Genomic DNA, 15,163 nt, shown 5'->3' with positions numbered 1-15,163 from the left:
TACACAAGGGTCAAGAGGTGGAAAGAAAGTATCTACCGGGCTTGGCAGCTTAAGCTGGGCAGTGGCCTTGAGGAATTTCCCCAAAGAGCTGTGGGTAAAGCTGAGGAATGAGGGGGAGGTGGCAAGTGGAGCTACCAACACGGTGAGGACAGCTCTTTGGAGGAGAGAGTTGAGCTGGAAGGAGTATTGCGATTGTTTTTAGTTCTAAAACGCTAAGTAAGGGGAGGCCGGAATTAGCATTGACACTCCGATGGTAGTGTACTTGCCTAGCATGTGCAAAGCCTACGGTGAGGGACAGGGCACTTAAAGTTCAAGGTCATCCTGCCTACATAAGTTTGAGGCCACTGTGGGATACCAGACAAACCCTGGTTGAAAAAAACAAAGCCAGGTGTCGGTGGTGGAATCTTTAATCTCAGGAGGTAGAGGCAGGTGGATCTCTGTGAGTTCGAGGCTAGCACGGAGAAACTCAAAAAAAAAAAAAAAAAGAAAAGAAAAAAAAACCTGAGAGACAGAGAGAGAGAGACAGAGACAGAGAACAAGCTAAGGAGGTAAAAGTAAAGAGGGCCTGGGAAAAGGTATGGGGTGGGGGGGAAGGATGTCTATGATCAAGGACCTGGATGCATGGACAGGAATTGGCTTTAGCCGAGGATCTGGACTCAACCTTTCTGTGTTCAGAAGAAAAAGGGGTTTGCAGCCCCATCTATAGGTTCCGTGGGAAGGAATCATGGGAAAACAAGGCTAACTTCGTGGAGTTCGGAGGGCTGTAATAAAAAATGGAGACGCCGGGCTTGATGGCACACGCCTTTAATCCCAGCACTGGGGAGGCAGAGCCAGGGAGATCTCTGTGAGTTCGAGGTCAGCCTGGTCTACAGAGTGAGTGCCAGGGCAGGCACCAAAACTACACAGAGAAACTGTCTCGAACCCCTGTACTCCCCCCCGCCCCCCAAAAAATGGAGGTATGAGAATCTGCAGTTTTACAGGAGTTCCTAGGCGAACTTGTATGCACTGAGGGTCAGACTGGGGCTGGACAGGTCTGAAAAGGCCCAGACTAGGGTTACCAGATAAAGCAAACAGAAGTACAGAATGCCCAGTTGCATTTGAACTTCTTGTAAGAAAGTAATTCTTTTAGTACAAGGTTTGAGATATGCTTATACAAAATAATTTTTTTTTTTAAATCTGAAAGTTTTGTATTTGCCTGGAAATTGTAGCTTGATAGGTAGGGTAGGGGATTGTATATGTGTGCAGGGGTGGGGGACAACGACAGTGCAATCTTCCTGGGAACCGAGCCTGGAAACAGGCACCCGCACCATGGCTGTGATGTCCAGTGAGCACAAGGCTGGGGTCGCGGCTGACGCCCACTCCGCGCGTGACCGATTCTGCAGTTCCTCGTTTCAGAACTTTGGTATCACTGTCAACTCCCCCGCTCCCCGGACTCATGGTCTCGCCTTGAGCGGCTATCGATAACTCTAGGTTCTGCCCGGCTTCTATCGATTCGCTCCTGCTCGCCTCGCAGTCCTGGACCAAGGCAGAGTGCTGAGCGTGTGTAAGGTACGGAGGCCGCGGGACAAGGGCTGCGTACCAGCCGCTGGGTGGCTAGGAGGGTGCGGTCGGGGTAATCAAGCTGGTAGGACAGAGCCAGGGCGGCCCGCACAGCACAGGGGAGCTCGGGGGTCTTGCCACATAGTGCCCCCACCCATCAGATCCCAATGCCGGTCAGCTACGCATGCGCAGCAGCAGCCGCGTTGCCCGGCTTTTCCCCAAGTGGCCCTGCGCATGCGTTGCCTACCCTTGCGGCAGCCGGCGCCCCTGTGATTGCCCTCTATGTGTGACTGCCTCCTGCTGGCTGCAGGCGGGGTAATGTCTCCATCCCTGCTGGTGAAGCTGAAAGAATGCATGCGCATGCAAGGAAGCAGAGGAGCTGAGTCGCCTCTCTCGTTTTTCTCATCTTTAAAGAGATAATACTCTGTGTAGTGTGCAGATTGTTTTCTCATACACACGTCTTTTCCTGTAGATGTTCTGACCTGTGGACCTTGCCTATCAGCTCTTGGCCCAGCGCAGGCCTCATTTCCCCTGCTGTCAAACGATGAACACCACCCCAGGCACGGTGGGCAGTGACCCTGTCATCTTGGCAACTGCAGGCTATGACCACACCGTGCGCTTTTGGCAGGCGCATAGTGGCATCTGCACTCGGACAGTGCAGCATCAGGACTCGGTATCCTCCACTTGGGAGCAGGCAGGGTGGTGCTGGCCAGGATTAAGTATGAATGACAAGTGCCCAGGGAAACTCAGGCCAGGTCGTGGAGGTCTTGATGGCCTATGGCCCCAAGGCCTCCCTTTCCAGGGTTCCCTTCCTATCACCCTTAACATACTCAGCAGGTGAATGCATTGGAGATCACACCAGACCGAAGCATGATTGCTGCTGCAGGTACCTAAGATTCTTGACCTCTGCCCTTGCCTGGTGGCAGGACTGCCTGGCACCCATGCTTCAATTCAGACTGTGTCCCTAGGTTACCAACATATCCGCATGTATGATCTCAACTCCAATAACCCCAACCCCATCATCAGTTATGACGGAGTCAATAAGAACATTGCATCTGTGGGCTTTCACGAGGATGGCCGCTGGATGTACACGGGCGGGGAGGACTGCACGGCTCGAATCTGGGACCTCAGGTGTTGTACACGGGCTGGAGAGGATGGCTGCCTGGGGAGAGGGCAGCCAGGGGATTGCCTTGGGCGGGTATTCTATGAACAGACCAATCAAGGGGGCTTTGAGTGGGTGTTTGAGGGAAGAAGGAAAGCAAGGTGGACATCAGAGAGCCAGCCCTGCCTTCAGGCTAGAGGCCGGACCTTCATTCCCTTTACTGGGCTCACACCGCCATCTGTGCGCAAGAGCCAAATTCCACAAGCTCCTAAGGTGGAAGCAACTCTTCCTAGCAGGGAATGGGGGCTTTTGGTGGGACACTGGTAACCCTGACTCCCCACAGGTCCCGGAACCTGCAATGCCAGCGTATCTTCCAGGTGAATGCACCCATTAATTGCGTGTGTCTGCATCCCAACCAGGTGAGAAGCACTCATGGGGCCAGGTACCTAGGGGCTTTGGAGGGCAGAGACAGTGCCACATCTTACCCCCACTACATCCCAGGCAGAACTCATTGTGGGTGACCAGAGCGGTGCTATCCACATCTGGGACCTGAAGACAGACCACAACGAGCAGCTGATCCCTGAGCCTGAGGTTTCCATCACGTCTGCCCACATTGACCCCGATGCCAGCTACATGGCAGCCGTCAATAGTGCTGTGAGTGCTGGGATTGGGTGCAGTAGCACCCAGTCCCTCATCTTCTGCAGAGGACTTGATTCCCTGGTTGCCCCTCAGGCCTAAGTTTTCCACCCAGCTCCCAAAGTCAGGCACTTGGGTACCACTCCTGATGTCCACCTTGCTGTCTGCCATAGCCTACCTACCCCTCACACTAGGCACCTCAACCAGTATTTCTCAGGGCCGGTTATTCCTCCTTTTCTTTTATGTTCCAGTCCATGACTTTGATCTTCCCTGATACTGACAAACTTCTCTGTGGCCTTCCTGGGAAACCTGGTTTGTTCTCCTTCAACTGTAGAAGTATCCTTTAGCCTTATGGCAGGCTGCACTGTTCTTAAGATGCTCTGGCTCCTCCTCATGGACTGCAGGATGCTTTGGTTTGATCCCTGCTTTCACCTCTAGTCTCATTTTCTCCTTTTAAATCCTGGAACATCACTTGTTCCCCATCCTCGCACTCCTGCTTCCCAGCCTTGGGTTGTTACATCTTCTGTTTGGGTGCCCTCCTTACCACCTCCTCTCCTGCACATCTCTGTTGGCCAGCAGCAGCCTCAAGGGAGCTGCGTTTAAGTCCTTAGCCTGTGTGGCCTCCTGCTTTTGGCTGGCTGGGCATTGTTCCCTGTTGGGGCCAAGCTTTCTATAGATCTGACCCAAGATGCCGATCTTCCTACCCTGGCCCAGGCGTCCCTGGGTCCAAGGCCAGAGCTGAGGGTCTGGGTTTGAACGACTGCCCTCCTATCCTATAGGGAAACTGCTATGTCTGGAACCTGACGGGAGGCATTGGTGACGAGGTGACTCAGCTCATTCCCAAGACCAAGATCCCAGCCCACACGCGCTATGCCCTGCAGTGCCGCTTCAGCCCTGACTCCACGTGCGTGTTAGGGTCCTGGGGGGAGGGGGCGTATGCAGGGGCTGGGGACACTACCTGGTGTGTGGTAAGTGGATACAGGGTAGTAGTAGCTGCTGAGATACCCAATGTCCAACCCCAGGCTCCTTGCTACCTGTTCAGCTGACCAGACGTGTAAAATTTGGAGGACATCCAACTTCTCCCTGATGACCGAGCTCAGCATCAAGAGCAGTAACCCTGGAGAGTCATCCCGTGGCTGGATGTGGGGCTGTGCCTTCTCAGGGGACTCCCAGTACATAGTCACAGGTGAGCCCTGCCCTCCTGTCCCCCCGGTTGCCTAGGCCTCTCTCTGGAGAGGTCATTCATGGCTGCTGCTTTCCTTCTGCCTGATCCCTTCTTACAGCTTCCTCTGACAACCTGGCCCGGCTCTGGTGTGTAGAGACTGGAGAGATCAAGAGAGAGTATGGTGGCCATCAGAAAGCTGTCGTCTGCTTGGCCTTCAATGACAGCGTGCTGGGTTAGCCTCTACCCCTTGAGGCTGCGTTGGGCAGTCAGAACTGCCTGGTATAGTGGCTCTAAGTGGATGTACCTGAACAATATCCTGGCCTCTCAGGTCAGCCTCTGCATGTCAGGCCAGCTGGACCTGACCAGACTACCCTGGCCCCCTTTGGCCAACCTAGACTGTTGGCCACTCTACCCTGGGACTCTCCATGCCCAGCTTGTTGTCAGAAGGCTCACTAAGCCAGACTCCATGGGCCTGGACTGGGAGTCTTCTCTCCCTTAGACCCAGAGGGCTTGGAACGGTTGAGATCTGAGGTTGGTGCCTGTTTCCCAGGTATGTTACCCCCCACTTTGGTCCCTCTCTACCCCTGTAAAGGTCCTGAGGCCCCCAGAAATCACCACTATGGCCGGGTAATCTGGGTTTATTTGTCCCCACTGTCAGCTGCCCTTTGTTGGTGCTGGTGACCTGACCAGCTTGCTGACCTGTAGGGACAGGAGTGGCCAGTGGGACCAAAGGCCATGAGGGCTCGGTAGGGGGCTTAGTCTGGAAGGTAATAAAAGCAGACGGACACACAGATGTTGCTCGGGAAGCAGATGTCAATGCAGAGGTAGATCAGCCGCTGTCTCTGGGGCCCTGGGGAGAAGGGAACTCATGAGTCCCAAGGGCTCCCACCCAGTACTGTCCTGCAGGAGCCATAGGCCTCTTCTTCGCTCAGCCCACCCCAACTCACCCTCTGCTCGTCGGGCCCAGTAGATGGGAGTGTCCACGCAAAGGTGTCGCACCGAAGCTCCCACTTGGGCAGGGTCCACAGTATGGCCCCCCAAAACTGCCAGCAGCTCCTGGGCATAGTGGGTGTCCTGGCCAGGTACACGGGATTCTTGGGCCTGCAGAAAGACTCTAGTGGGCCACCATACAGTGCTTCCTTGGTCCTGGCTGGGTGGGGCATCCATGTTCCCCCCCAGCCTGATGGCCCTTCCACCTGCTCCTGTCAACAGCCTTAGTGAGGGGAAGATAGAGCTTTCTGTTCCCCTGAAACCAGAGCCTTGGCTGGCCCAGCCGGGCTGCACAGAGGACCTTTTGTTTGTCCCCTGGCCTTGGGGGTGGGTGGGAGGGGCGGCAAGCCAAGCAGTACTGCTCACCCTGGAAGTGTTCACCAGCAGCCGTAGGGTCTCCCAATCTTGGGCTTCCATCAGACGGAGGAAGCAGGCCTGGTGCTCTGCAGGGCGGTAGCAGATGTAGCCCTGGGAAGACAGATAGGTAAGTCAGGGCCACCCCGACACCTCCACTCCGTCCCCCTCCCAAGCCCACTCACACTTTGCCCGTCGAACAGCACGGCCCAGCTGTGGTTGCTCTGAAGCGGAGACACCACGATAGTTGCCATGTTCTGGGCCACGTCCACGAGAGTGGTTTGGTTGGGCCAGGGCACCCTGGAGCTTGAGAAGGTCTTTTGGAGCATCTGCAACAATGGCTAAGGGGTATTTGGAATTCAGCCCTGACATCTGTATTTCCACACCACCAGAGTAGGCCTTTGTTTCTTCTGGTTCTCGGTCTGCTCAAGGCTGGTGTTTAGGCCTGGCCCTATGGGAGGACTAACAGGTACTGGCCTCCTTGCCCCCGTCCCACTCCGTATACCCCTGGGCTTGAGGAGTGGCTCACCTTGGGAGGGCTGTACAGGAAGCCAAGAAGCCCTCCAGCTAGGGCCCCTGCAGTGGCCAGTGTCAGCAGTAGCAGCAGGCCTGCAGCTCTCCAGCCCCTAGGGCAGGTTTTAGTCTTCACCTGGGGGCACATTACTGTCAGTGGGGCCTCTGGGTTAGAGACCAGGGAGCCCACTTCCTCAGGGAAAGGGTTGATGGTGGATGGTAACACTCCTGTCTCCTGGGTATCTATCCCTGGGTCCTTGAGTGGGGGTGGTAGAGACACTTACCTCAACAAGCCTGGACCTGAGGCTCTCAGTGTGGATGTGCCCTGGCTCCATGCTACAGCCCCTGCTGACAATGCACCGATTGTCTCCGGCCCCTTGGAGGAGTCAGCCAGGGAAACCTCAGGATGCCTTTGATGAGTCAAACTGTATCCTCCCCTCCTGATTCCACTGCTTCCTTCCAGTATCTGATAGCCCGGGTCAGAGCCAGGACAGCCCTCTCTCCCAGTGATTACTGGTCACCAGGCATGTCTCTGGACAGCTGGCCTACACAGAACATGGTTTCTGTGAGCAGGTGAAAGCAGGGCCTTGGTGGGAAGTCAGAACAACTGGCTAGGTCTTGTTCAGGATGATGTCTGGTTGGGCACTTTTTTCTTGGGAGTCTGTTATCTCTGGACCCCTGACATGGACACATGAACCATCAATAAATGCTCAATGAACCATCAGTACGAGGCTAATTGCTTTCTTACTTCCGTCACAAACTCCCAAGCCTCTCTCCAGACCCTGTTAACACCAGATGGGGCTGCGGATATTCCTGTGTGCGACAAGTGGGCTCCAGGCTGGACCAGAAACGGCCTGCTGCACAGCAGGGTCTAGGCCAGCCTGTCCCCTATGCTGTTTTCTCTAACCAGGCTGTTAACTGTTCTGTCTAGCTATCTGACATGACAGCCCAGCTGTACACACAGCCACACATTTTACCCAGGAGCTTTATTCTACTCTGGTTTCATGCTAATACTTCCTGTTTCTTCAGGGCCTGTTCCTCACAAGAAGGGTGGGGCTGCAGTGGTCATGTCTACTGTGTGAGATTAGGAGCTGGGACCCCAGCCTACCCTAAGTATTCCTGCCTTGCTCCCCACCCATGGCTAGACAGCTGCTATTCAAAACAGATAGAGGAAGGCAGTGTGGGTTTGAGAGTTTAATGTGCATTTGAGTTCACATAGTGAAACAAGCCAGCAGTGTAACACACACACAGCTTCTCGGGCTCCTGCTCAGGAGAAGGGGCATTCCTTGCTGCTGCACCTGCTGAGTGCTCCTAATGTGGTGATGACGCCGTAACAGGTCTGTTCGTTCAGACTCAGAGCCACCCTCACAGAGGCTCTGCCCCGCCAGTGTCACAGGTATCGCCGTCAGTGGAATTATGGCACTATTCCACTCCCAGCCACCCTTGACCTGGGAGCAGCTTCAGCCATGGGATACATTTTATTGTTGAGAACCTGGTGAACAGGTGAAGTGCTGTGATCATGAGTAGCCACTTGGTACAGGGCAAGGTGCCAGGAAGGAAGGACTAGGCCAAAAGGAACAGCTTCCTGGGTTTGCCCCAGCAATGCTGTCCAGTCTGCTCAGCAGACGCTAAAGGTCAGACTTGCAGAGCAGAGGAAAAGGCCAGAGATGCCGAGAAGCCAGCGGTTGGTGAGGTGGGTCTTCTGGCTGGAAACATGGTTTTGTGGAGCACCACCATAACCCCGCCACAACCCAAAGGACACAGCAAGGGGGTGGATGTGGTGTTAGAGACGACTATTCTCAGGACTTCTTTCCTTCCACACCCAGAGGGCACTCTGGGAAACAAGGCAATCCTTGGCTTGCACATGAGCTATGCTGCTGACTGGGGTATGAGATTTCTTCAGTTGGATTTACCCTTGGGTCAGCACAGCTATGAATCCATACACTTAAGATCCAATTCCACACTGGACAATGTTGTTCAGTAGATTAAGAAAAAAAAATTTTTTTTTTTTTTTTTAAATTAAACACTGTTTTAAGATCCCTGTACAGCAGTATGGAGTTCAGTGCAAGCATCCATACCCGCTTGGGCTGCTCAGCAGACCACACTCAGTGAGACACGTGGGTTTAAATTCACACGAGAGCCACAATTTAGCTAGGCTGTTACTGTGCATGAGGGCTGTAGTGCTGGGCATCTGAAACAGACAATTGTGACATCAAAGAGGTTTTCAAGGAAGTAGGGGCGAGTGGAAGTTGTCAAGGGCAGCATATTAAACCCCAACAACAGTAATCCCACCTGGGAGTAGCTTCCTCCACCCCCACCCTGCAGGTGAGGAACTGAGGCACAGCAGTAGGCTTCTCTGCTGTAGGATGACACTGGGGGAAACCCCAGTTTTTGGTGGGTACACATGTCTCATTAAGAGCCCTTCCTTTCCTCTTCGCCCATCCCAGGGTCTGAGCTCTGAAAACATTTTTTCAGTATAAAGCACGACACAAAACCCTTGACCCACTTCAGGTAACCTGAATCCTGGGGAGACGCTATGCCCACCCATGCCAATACATATAAAGCCCAGGACCCACCCCATAATGCCTTCCAGGTTTAAAAGTGCATCTTAAAATACAATCATCTGTAAACAACACCCCGCCCCCAAAGTTTACTTACAAGGTTAACTACTGCCTTTGCTTAACTCCAATTAACCTGTAGCAACCTAACAGCCATTTGTAAGCCCCACCTATTAATTTAGGTAACTGATTTTCTTTCTTTCTTTTTTTTTTTTTTATTCCAGAGATTAAAGATTCTAGATCTTTAACCTTGAAGGGCAGGCAAGAGGTCGGCTATGCTGTCAACATAAAAGTCAGGGACCATTTTCTTCTTGTACATGCAGTCACTTTCCTGATTAGTCTTCACATCCTCAAGACTGGAGACTCCGGTGAGGGTCAGGATAGTCTTCATGCTACAGGTGGTGCCCAGGAGGATGTCTGTGTCCAGGCGGTCTCCCACCATGACGGTGCGGTCCGGGTTGATGCCATACTCCTGGGACACGCAGTCGAAGATGAAGCGGCTAGGCTTCCCGATGATGTCCGCCTGGCGCTGGGCGGCCATCTCCACGGCTCGCACCAGACAGCCGGTACCTGCAGGGCGAGGGAGGGAAGGGGACGCTGGGGGTCAGAAGACACGGAAGGGCTGGGCCCGCCCTCCAACCTCCAGCCCCTAGGCGCACGGACCCGAAAGGAAACGGCCGTTCTCCAGCGGGAGCCGGTTGTCCATGTTGGTGCCCACGAACAGGCAGTCGGGCTGCTGCAGGTACCGCACGGCCTTGGTGAGTTTCATGTAGTTGAAGTGTGGGTCGAAGCCCACCACTACCGCGCGCACGTCGGGTTCGAGCGGCGCGGCCAGCCAGTCGCCCGGGCCTTCGCCTTCCAACGCCTCCGGGCCCACGCCCACGCTGGAGACACCCACGGCCTCCAGCTCGGCGGCTAAGGCCGGGCTGCCCAGCACGTAGGCCTTGGGGTCCGGCACGCCGGCCAGGCGCTGGCGCAGATAGAGCGCGCTGCAGTAGGCCGTGCCGAAGACCTCGAGGCCCGCGTCGGGTCCCACCGGGCCGCCGAAACCCAAGCTCCTTAGCTTCTCCGCGTAGGCCCTGCGAGTCTTGCTGCTGTTGTTGGTGATGAAGCCCAGGCGCTTGCCGCGGGCCCGCAGCGCCCGCAGAGTCTCCGGCGCGCCGGGCACAGCCGTCTCGCCGCGCCACAGCACGCCATCGCAGTCGAACAGCAGCGTGTCTACGTCGGCCAGCAGTACCTTGGCCCGCTCGGCGTTCAGCCGCACGCAGCGGACTTCGTCGCCGCCGGCCTCCGCCTCCGCCATGGCCGACCGCTGCCGCCACCCGCCACCGCCGCCACCACTACCGGCCGCTCCTCGCAGCCGCCCGCCGCGGCGCCCGCCCCGCCTCTGGGACGCTCATTGGCCCCGCTCCTCGCGCGCACCGCCCATTGGCCCCTGCTTGCGCCAATCCATCGCCGTCTCCCGCGAGCAGCAAGGCGCATAGCCGCAACCGTCGCGAGGCCGGCGCGGAGGCGGCCGGCCATTGGCTGCCTGGCCCGGAAACCCCAGTGATTGGCTGGCACGGCGCCAACCGGCAAGGGTAAAGCGTACTCTGCGGAAACGCTGCGGGCCGCGAATGGCACGGGACATAAGGCGGCTGATCGTGGACGGCCGCGGGGTAGCTCGCTCATTGGAAACTGGTGGTCAGCCTAGGTGACGGAGACTCCAGGTCAGTGACCCCGGGCCAGGCCGGCTGCTGATTGGCTACTTCTTCTGGAGGCCTTGCTTGGGCGGGGCCATCTGCAGGAGCACGGCGGGAGGGGCCACCAGCACCGCAGTCACGTAAGCGCCTTACACGAAGGCGAAGGCGCTTGAGCCTTTTAGTCTTTGGGAACTTCCTTTCCCAAAGGTACTTGCTTTCCCACCTTCAGTTCTTCAAGACGCTTTCCCAGGACCTCGAAGTGACATGAACCAGTAATGGCAAAGCAGTGGGATTCAGATCCAGGGGGACATTGCCTACAGTATGATACTCAGCAGTTGGTAGCTCTCATCGTCCTCATCAACTAGTAGTACTTTTATTGAGACATAGTATACAATGATGGGCTTAAGTACAGATCAATTTTTACATATTAATATGCTCATGTGTCAAGTATCAGATATAGCATAATTCCAACATTTCACAAAAGTCCTCTTGTATTACTATCTGGTCAATAACGGATATCCCCCAACCACATTTCTGGCTTCGATTATATATTCACTCTAATTTGTTTGTTCTAGTCTTTTTAAAATTTTTGCCTTTGGACTAGAGGAATTTCGATTAAAGATCATACTCTGTTAATCCCAGAAACAGGAGGAGAAATACCACAGACCCAGATCATCCTGGCCAAATTAACTAAAGCAAACAATTAATTAAACCAAGCTTTTTTATTCGTGTACATGGGCTGCCTCCCCCTAAGGCAGGGTTCGAGAGGTCAGCATTGGATGTGTGGAAAACCAGGCTTTTATAAAGCTCAGGGGTATGGGGTTTCCAAATGGGAGATTTGGCAGGCTAAATAGGTCAGGTTATAGTAACAGAACACAAGGTCCTAACGACCTCCTGAAACAAAGACATGGGTGCAGGGTAGGCACAACAAGGTGGTCACGGTGGTCATCTAACCTTTGGAAACAAAGGTAGGGGTGCAAGAGGTTGTAAACAACGTGGGAAACAAAGACGTGATTGCCATTCCTGGAACAGGCGGTACAGAACCATGTGCAGTTAAGATCACAAGTGGGCATAGCCCAATCCTTGAGAAACAGATTTAATCATAAATAGCGACTGACCCAGTTTGTCTTTACTATAAGATGGCTTTTAAGCCTACGATGGAGGCAGGCTGGTTCTACACTCCTTTTTCTTTTTAATAATTATATATTATTTTTAAAATTTTTTCATTTATTTTTACATACGAACCAGTTTCCCCTCCCTCCTCTCTTCCTGTTCCCTCCCCTCCCCTCCATCTAATCCCACCCCCTCCATTTAAAAAAGGACAGACCTCCCGTGAGAGTCAACAAAGCATGGCTTATCAAGTTGAAGGAGAACCAAGTTCCCCCCCCTGCATCAAGGCTGGGCCAGGCATCCCAGAATGGGGATCAGGCTCATGTTCCTGATCCCACTGCTGGGGCCCCACAAACAGATCAAGCTACACAACTGTCACCCACATGCAGAGAGTCTAGGTCGGTCCAATGCAGGCTCTCTAGCTGTCAGTCCAGAGTCTGTGATCTCCCACTAGCTCAGGTCAGCTGTCTCTGTGGGTTCTCCTGTCGTGATCTTGACTTCCCCTTGCTCATACAATCCCTCCTCCCTCTTGTCAACTGGACTCCTGGAGCTTGGCCCAGTGCTTGGCTGTGGATCTCTGCATCTGCTTCCATCAGTTACTGGGTGAGGACTCTCTGATGACAATTAGGGTAGTCGCCAATCTGATTTTAGGAGAAGGCCAGTTCAGGCACCCTCTCCAAAGGTCTTAGCTGAAAGAGTCTTAGCTGAGGCCATCCTTGTGGATTCCTGGGAGTTTTCCTGACACCAGGTTTCTCCCTAAACCCCAAATAGCCCCCTCTATCAAGATATCTCTTTCATTACTCTCCCCCTCCATACCTCCCCCAACTGGACCAATCTGATCCCTCATGTTCCCATCCCCCCACAACCTCCACCCCCCCCACCCCCACCCCCACCCCCCGGTTCTCTACTCCTCTTGCAGAACACCCTGAGTTCAATTCCCAAGCACTCAAGTTGGGCAGTTCACAAGTGCCTGTAACTCCAGCTGCAAGGGCTTGGGGGCTTCTTCTGGCCTCTGTGGACACCTACATACACATGCACATACCCACACATAATTAAAAGTAATATGTTTGAAGATTTATTTTTTATTTTCTGCGTATGAGTGTTTGCCTACATTTGTGGTGACCTTGAAGACCAGAAGAAGTGAGCTCCTCTGGAACTGAAGTTCCAGGCTGTTGTAAGCTCTCATTCAGGTGCTAAGAACAGAATGGCCAGCATGGTGGCCCACATCTTTAATCTCAGGACTCGGAGGCAGAGGTAGAAGGGTCTCTGTAAGGTCATCCTGGTCTGCAAAGCAAATTTCAGAACAGCCAGTGCTGTTACACAGAGAAACCCTGTCTCAACAAACATAATAATGTGTGTGTGTGTGTGTGTGTGTGTGTGTGTGTGTGTGTGTGTGTGTATAAAATCTTTTGAAATCCTTTTCTCTCTCTCTCTCTCTCTCTCTCTCTCTCTTTTAATTTAGTGCATATGTGCCCATGCCATGGCATGTGGAGGTCAGAGGACACCTTGCAGGGGTCAGTTCTTTCCTCTCACCCAGTGGGTCCTAGGGATCCAACTCAGCTTGGCAGACTTGACTATAAGTGCCATCTCACTGGTCCTGTTTGTTTGTTTGGAGACGGGGCTTTATAAAACTGAGGCCAGCCTCAATTCTATATGTAACTGAGGGTGACCTTGAACTTCTGTTCTGTCTGTGTCTCCCAAGAGTTGAGATCACAGATATGTGCCACAGATAGTGTGCATGCCAGGCAAACCTCTGTCAATGAGCCACACCCCCAGGCCCCTTTTGTTTGTTTGTTTTCCAAGACATAAACTTTCTACTCTGTCGCCTGGGCTGGCCTGGAATTGGCAGTCCTCCTGCCTCAGCCTTCTAAGTGCTGGCATTACAGGCATGAGCTGCCATGTCCACTCTAGGACCATCTTACAAGTGAGAGGTACCCTTGGTTATAATGCTTAACTCAACATAATGCCTGTGAAATCCATCCTCAGTTTACTTTTAATTTTTATTGAATTATTTATTGGGCCATTGTAAAAACCTGTGGTTTTATCTGTTTTCTTGTTGATGAACACTCGGTCATTTCTAGTTTAAGGCTCTTGTAATGTCCTTGTGAAGATTCTTGAACATGTATGAATGTGTGGACATATGTTCCCATATCTTGGGTGTATCATTTGGAGTGAAGTTGTTAGGACATAGGGAGATGTGGTACCAGTATCACTTTGACAAGACTAGGTGTCAGAATAACAGCAGTTCCCAGTTTCCTGAGGGCCTACACTGTGCCATGAAGACTCTCAATTCCCAGTGTGTCAACATTGTACTTTGCTCTTGAACCCCAGTTCTCCCTAGTTTTTTTCTGAATCACTTCTACCTTCAAACTCATCAGACAAACCCAATGACCTCAATACTACTAAGGGTCCTATTTATGGAACATCCTATCTCTGCTGGCCTGGAAAACCTGAAGGACAAGGACCACAGCCTTGGAGGGCAGGGACTGTAGGGTTCCTGCCTGAAGTACATACTACCTAGGAGAACTCCTTCGTCCCCCCGATTTCACATTTATTTAGGGAGCTGTGCTGACCCTGAGAAGAGCTGCACCTAATAAAAGATTACAAATGCTGATTTTATCACTTAAAACCCCCAAGTTGATTGGTGTACAGGCCACAATGGAGAATGCCAGTTGCGTATAGATGGGACCAGATTCTGAAACACTGACCTGATTGCCTTGGTTTATACTTGGTACTCAGTAAGTATGCAGACAACCAGCCCCGCTCCTGCCGTCAGAATCACAGGACAGTCCTGAGAAGCAACTACTGTTAGTACACCTGTGTCACAGTGAGGAAACTGAGCAGTGAAGAGCCGCCAGCTACAGAGCGCAGAACGGGGATGAAACCCACTCGACTCCAAAACTGAACACTGCCACACCTGCTGAGTGAAAGGGACAGCCTGCGGAGTAGAAGAAGTACAGAGGAGAGAAGATGGCTGTGGATAAGGTCCTGGAGGAGTCTGGAGGGGACAGTGGCCTTCATGGTGGAGTGGCACAGTTGGTACTCAGTATATATCCTCTAGCAGATGGCACCAGTGTCATGGCCTCCCACGTGAGGAACATGCCGTAAGTGGTACAGGCAATGGTATAGGATAGACTGTGATAGTTGATCTTCATTGTTATTGCTGGGGGGGTTTGTTTGTTTGAGACAGGGTTTCTCTGTGTAGCCCTGGCTATCCTAGAACTCGATCTAAAGACCAGGCTGGCCTCGAACTCACAGAGATCTCCCTGGCTTTGCCTCCTGAGTGCTGGTATTAAAGGCATGCACAACCACCCTGAGCTGGTTTTGTTTTAGACAGAATCTCATGTATCCAAGGGCGTCTTAGAGCTGGTGGCATTGCTGAGGAGAATCTTTAGTTTCTGATCCTCTTGCCTTCCTGCCTTCATTTCCTCACTGCTAAAATTACAGGCATAAGACACCATGCCTGGTTTATCCAACGATGGATATTGAACCTAAGGCTTCTGCATTCTAGGAA

The 15,163-nt window shown here is 53.0% G+C and overlaps 3 protein-coding genes across 5 annotated transcripts; 1 reads left to right on the top strand and 2 right to left on the bottom strand.

Moving 5' to 3' along the window:
* The first annotated feature begins 510 nt into the window (after nt 1-510).
* Mlst8 (MTOR associated protein MLST8) lies at nt 511-7,023 on the top strand. Its single transcript, XM_006978936.4, has 9 exons — nt 511-1,548; nt 2,012-2,212; nt 2,374-2,425; nt 2,508-2,670; nt 2,985-3,060; nt 3,143-3,295; nt 4,057-4,181; nt 4,300-4,463; nt 4,561-7,023. The coding sequence occupies exons 2-9, from the start codon at nt 2,084-2,086 to the stop codon at nt 4,677-4,679; spliced, it is 981 nt and encodes a 326-aa protein (XP_006978998.1). The 5' UTR covers nt 511-1,548; nt 2,012-2,083; the 3' UTR covers nt 4,680-7,023.
* Nucleotides 5,065-6,634, bottom strand: Bricd5 (BRICHOS domain containing 5). Of its 3 annotated transcripts, XM_015997664.3 has the most exons (6): nt 6,584-6,634; nt 6,316-6,435; nt 5,972-6,127; nt 5,799-5,900; nt 5,390-5,543; nt 5,066-5,292 (listed from the first exon to the last, which is right to left on the bottom strand). In XM_015997664.3, the coding sequence occupies exons 1-6, from the start codon at nt 6,632-6,634 to the stop codon at nt 5,198-5,200; spliced, it is 678 nt and encodes a 225-aa protein (XP_015853150.2). In that variant the 3' UTR covers nt 5,066-5,197. The 3 variants fall into 3 exon arrangements, with proteins under 3 accessions (XP_076434127.1, XP_076434126.1, XP_015853150.2); XM_076578012.1 differs by lacking the exon at nt 6,584-6,634 and having other exon boundaries at nt 5,065-5,292; nt 5,390-5,900; nt 6,316-6,450; XM_076578011.1 differs by lacking the exon at nt 6,584-6,634 and having other exon boundaries at nt 5,065-5,900; nt 6,316-6,450.
* A 2,024-nt stretch (nt 7,024-9,047) lies between the features above and the next one.
* Nucleotides 9,048-10,226, bottom strand: Pgp (phosphoglycolate phosphatase). The gene is made up of 2 exons (XM_006978937.4): nt 9,521-10,226; nt 9,048-9,427 (listed from the first exon to the last, which is right to left on the bottom strand). Exons 1-2 carry the CDS (start codon nt 10,158-10,160, stop codon nt 9,102-9,104), a joined length of 966 nt encoding a protein of 321 aa, XP_006978999.1. The 5' UTR covers nt 10,161-10,226; the 3' UTR covers nt 9,048-9,101.
* Nucleotides 10,227-15,163: the final 4,937 nt, after the last annotated feature.

Source organism: Peromyscus maniculatus, chromosome 8 (genome assembly GCF_049852395.1).
Source record: "Peromyscus maniculatus bairdii isolate BWxNUB_F1_BW_parent chromosome 8, HU_Pman_BW_mat_3.1, whole genome shotgun sequence".
NCBI lineage: Eukaryota > Metazoa > Chordata > Mammalia > Rodentia > Cricetidae > Peromyscus > Peromyscus maniculatus.
Note: the sequence above shows the minus strand (reverse complement) of the source record. Positions and strands in the feature narration are given on the sequence as shown.

Coding starts and splice junctions, on each gene's coding strand:
- Mlst8 (XM_006978936.4), top strand. CDS start 2,084: ATGAACACCACCCCAGGCACGGTGGGCAGTGACCCTGTCATCTTGGCA. Junction 2,213..2,373: donor CAGTGCAGCATCAGGACTCG/GTATCCTCCACT, acceptor TAACATACTCAG/CAGGTGAATGCATTGGAGAT. Junction 3,061..3,142: donor TGTGTCTGCATCCCAACCAG/GTGAGAAGCACT, acceptor ACTACATCCCAG/GCAGAACTCATTGTGGGTGA.
- Bricd5 (XM_076578011.1), bottom strand. CDS start 6,447: ATGTGCCCCCAGGTGAAGACTAAAACCTGCCCTAGGGGCTGGAGAGCT. Junction 6,128..6,315: donor TCCTGTACAGCCCTCCCAAG/GTGAGCCACTCC, acceptor AATACCCCTTAG/CCATTGTTGCAGATGCTCCA. Junction 5,901..5,971: donor TGCTGTTCGACGGGCAAAGT/GTGAGTGGGCTT, acceptor CTGTCTTCCCAG/GGCTACATCTGCTACCGCCC.
- Pgp (XM_006978937.4), bottom strand. CDS start 10,160: ATGGCGGAGGCGGAGGCCGGCGGCGACGAAGTCCGCTGCGTGCGGCTG. Junction 9,428..9,520: donor GAACGGCCGTTTCCTTTCGG/GTCCGTGCGCCT, acceptor CTCGCCCTGCAG/GTACCGGCTGTCTGGTGCGA.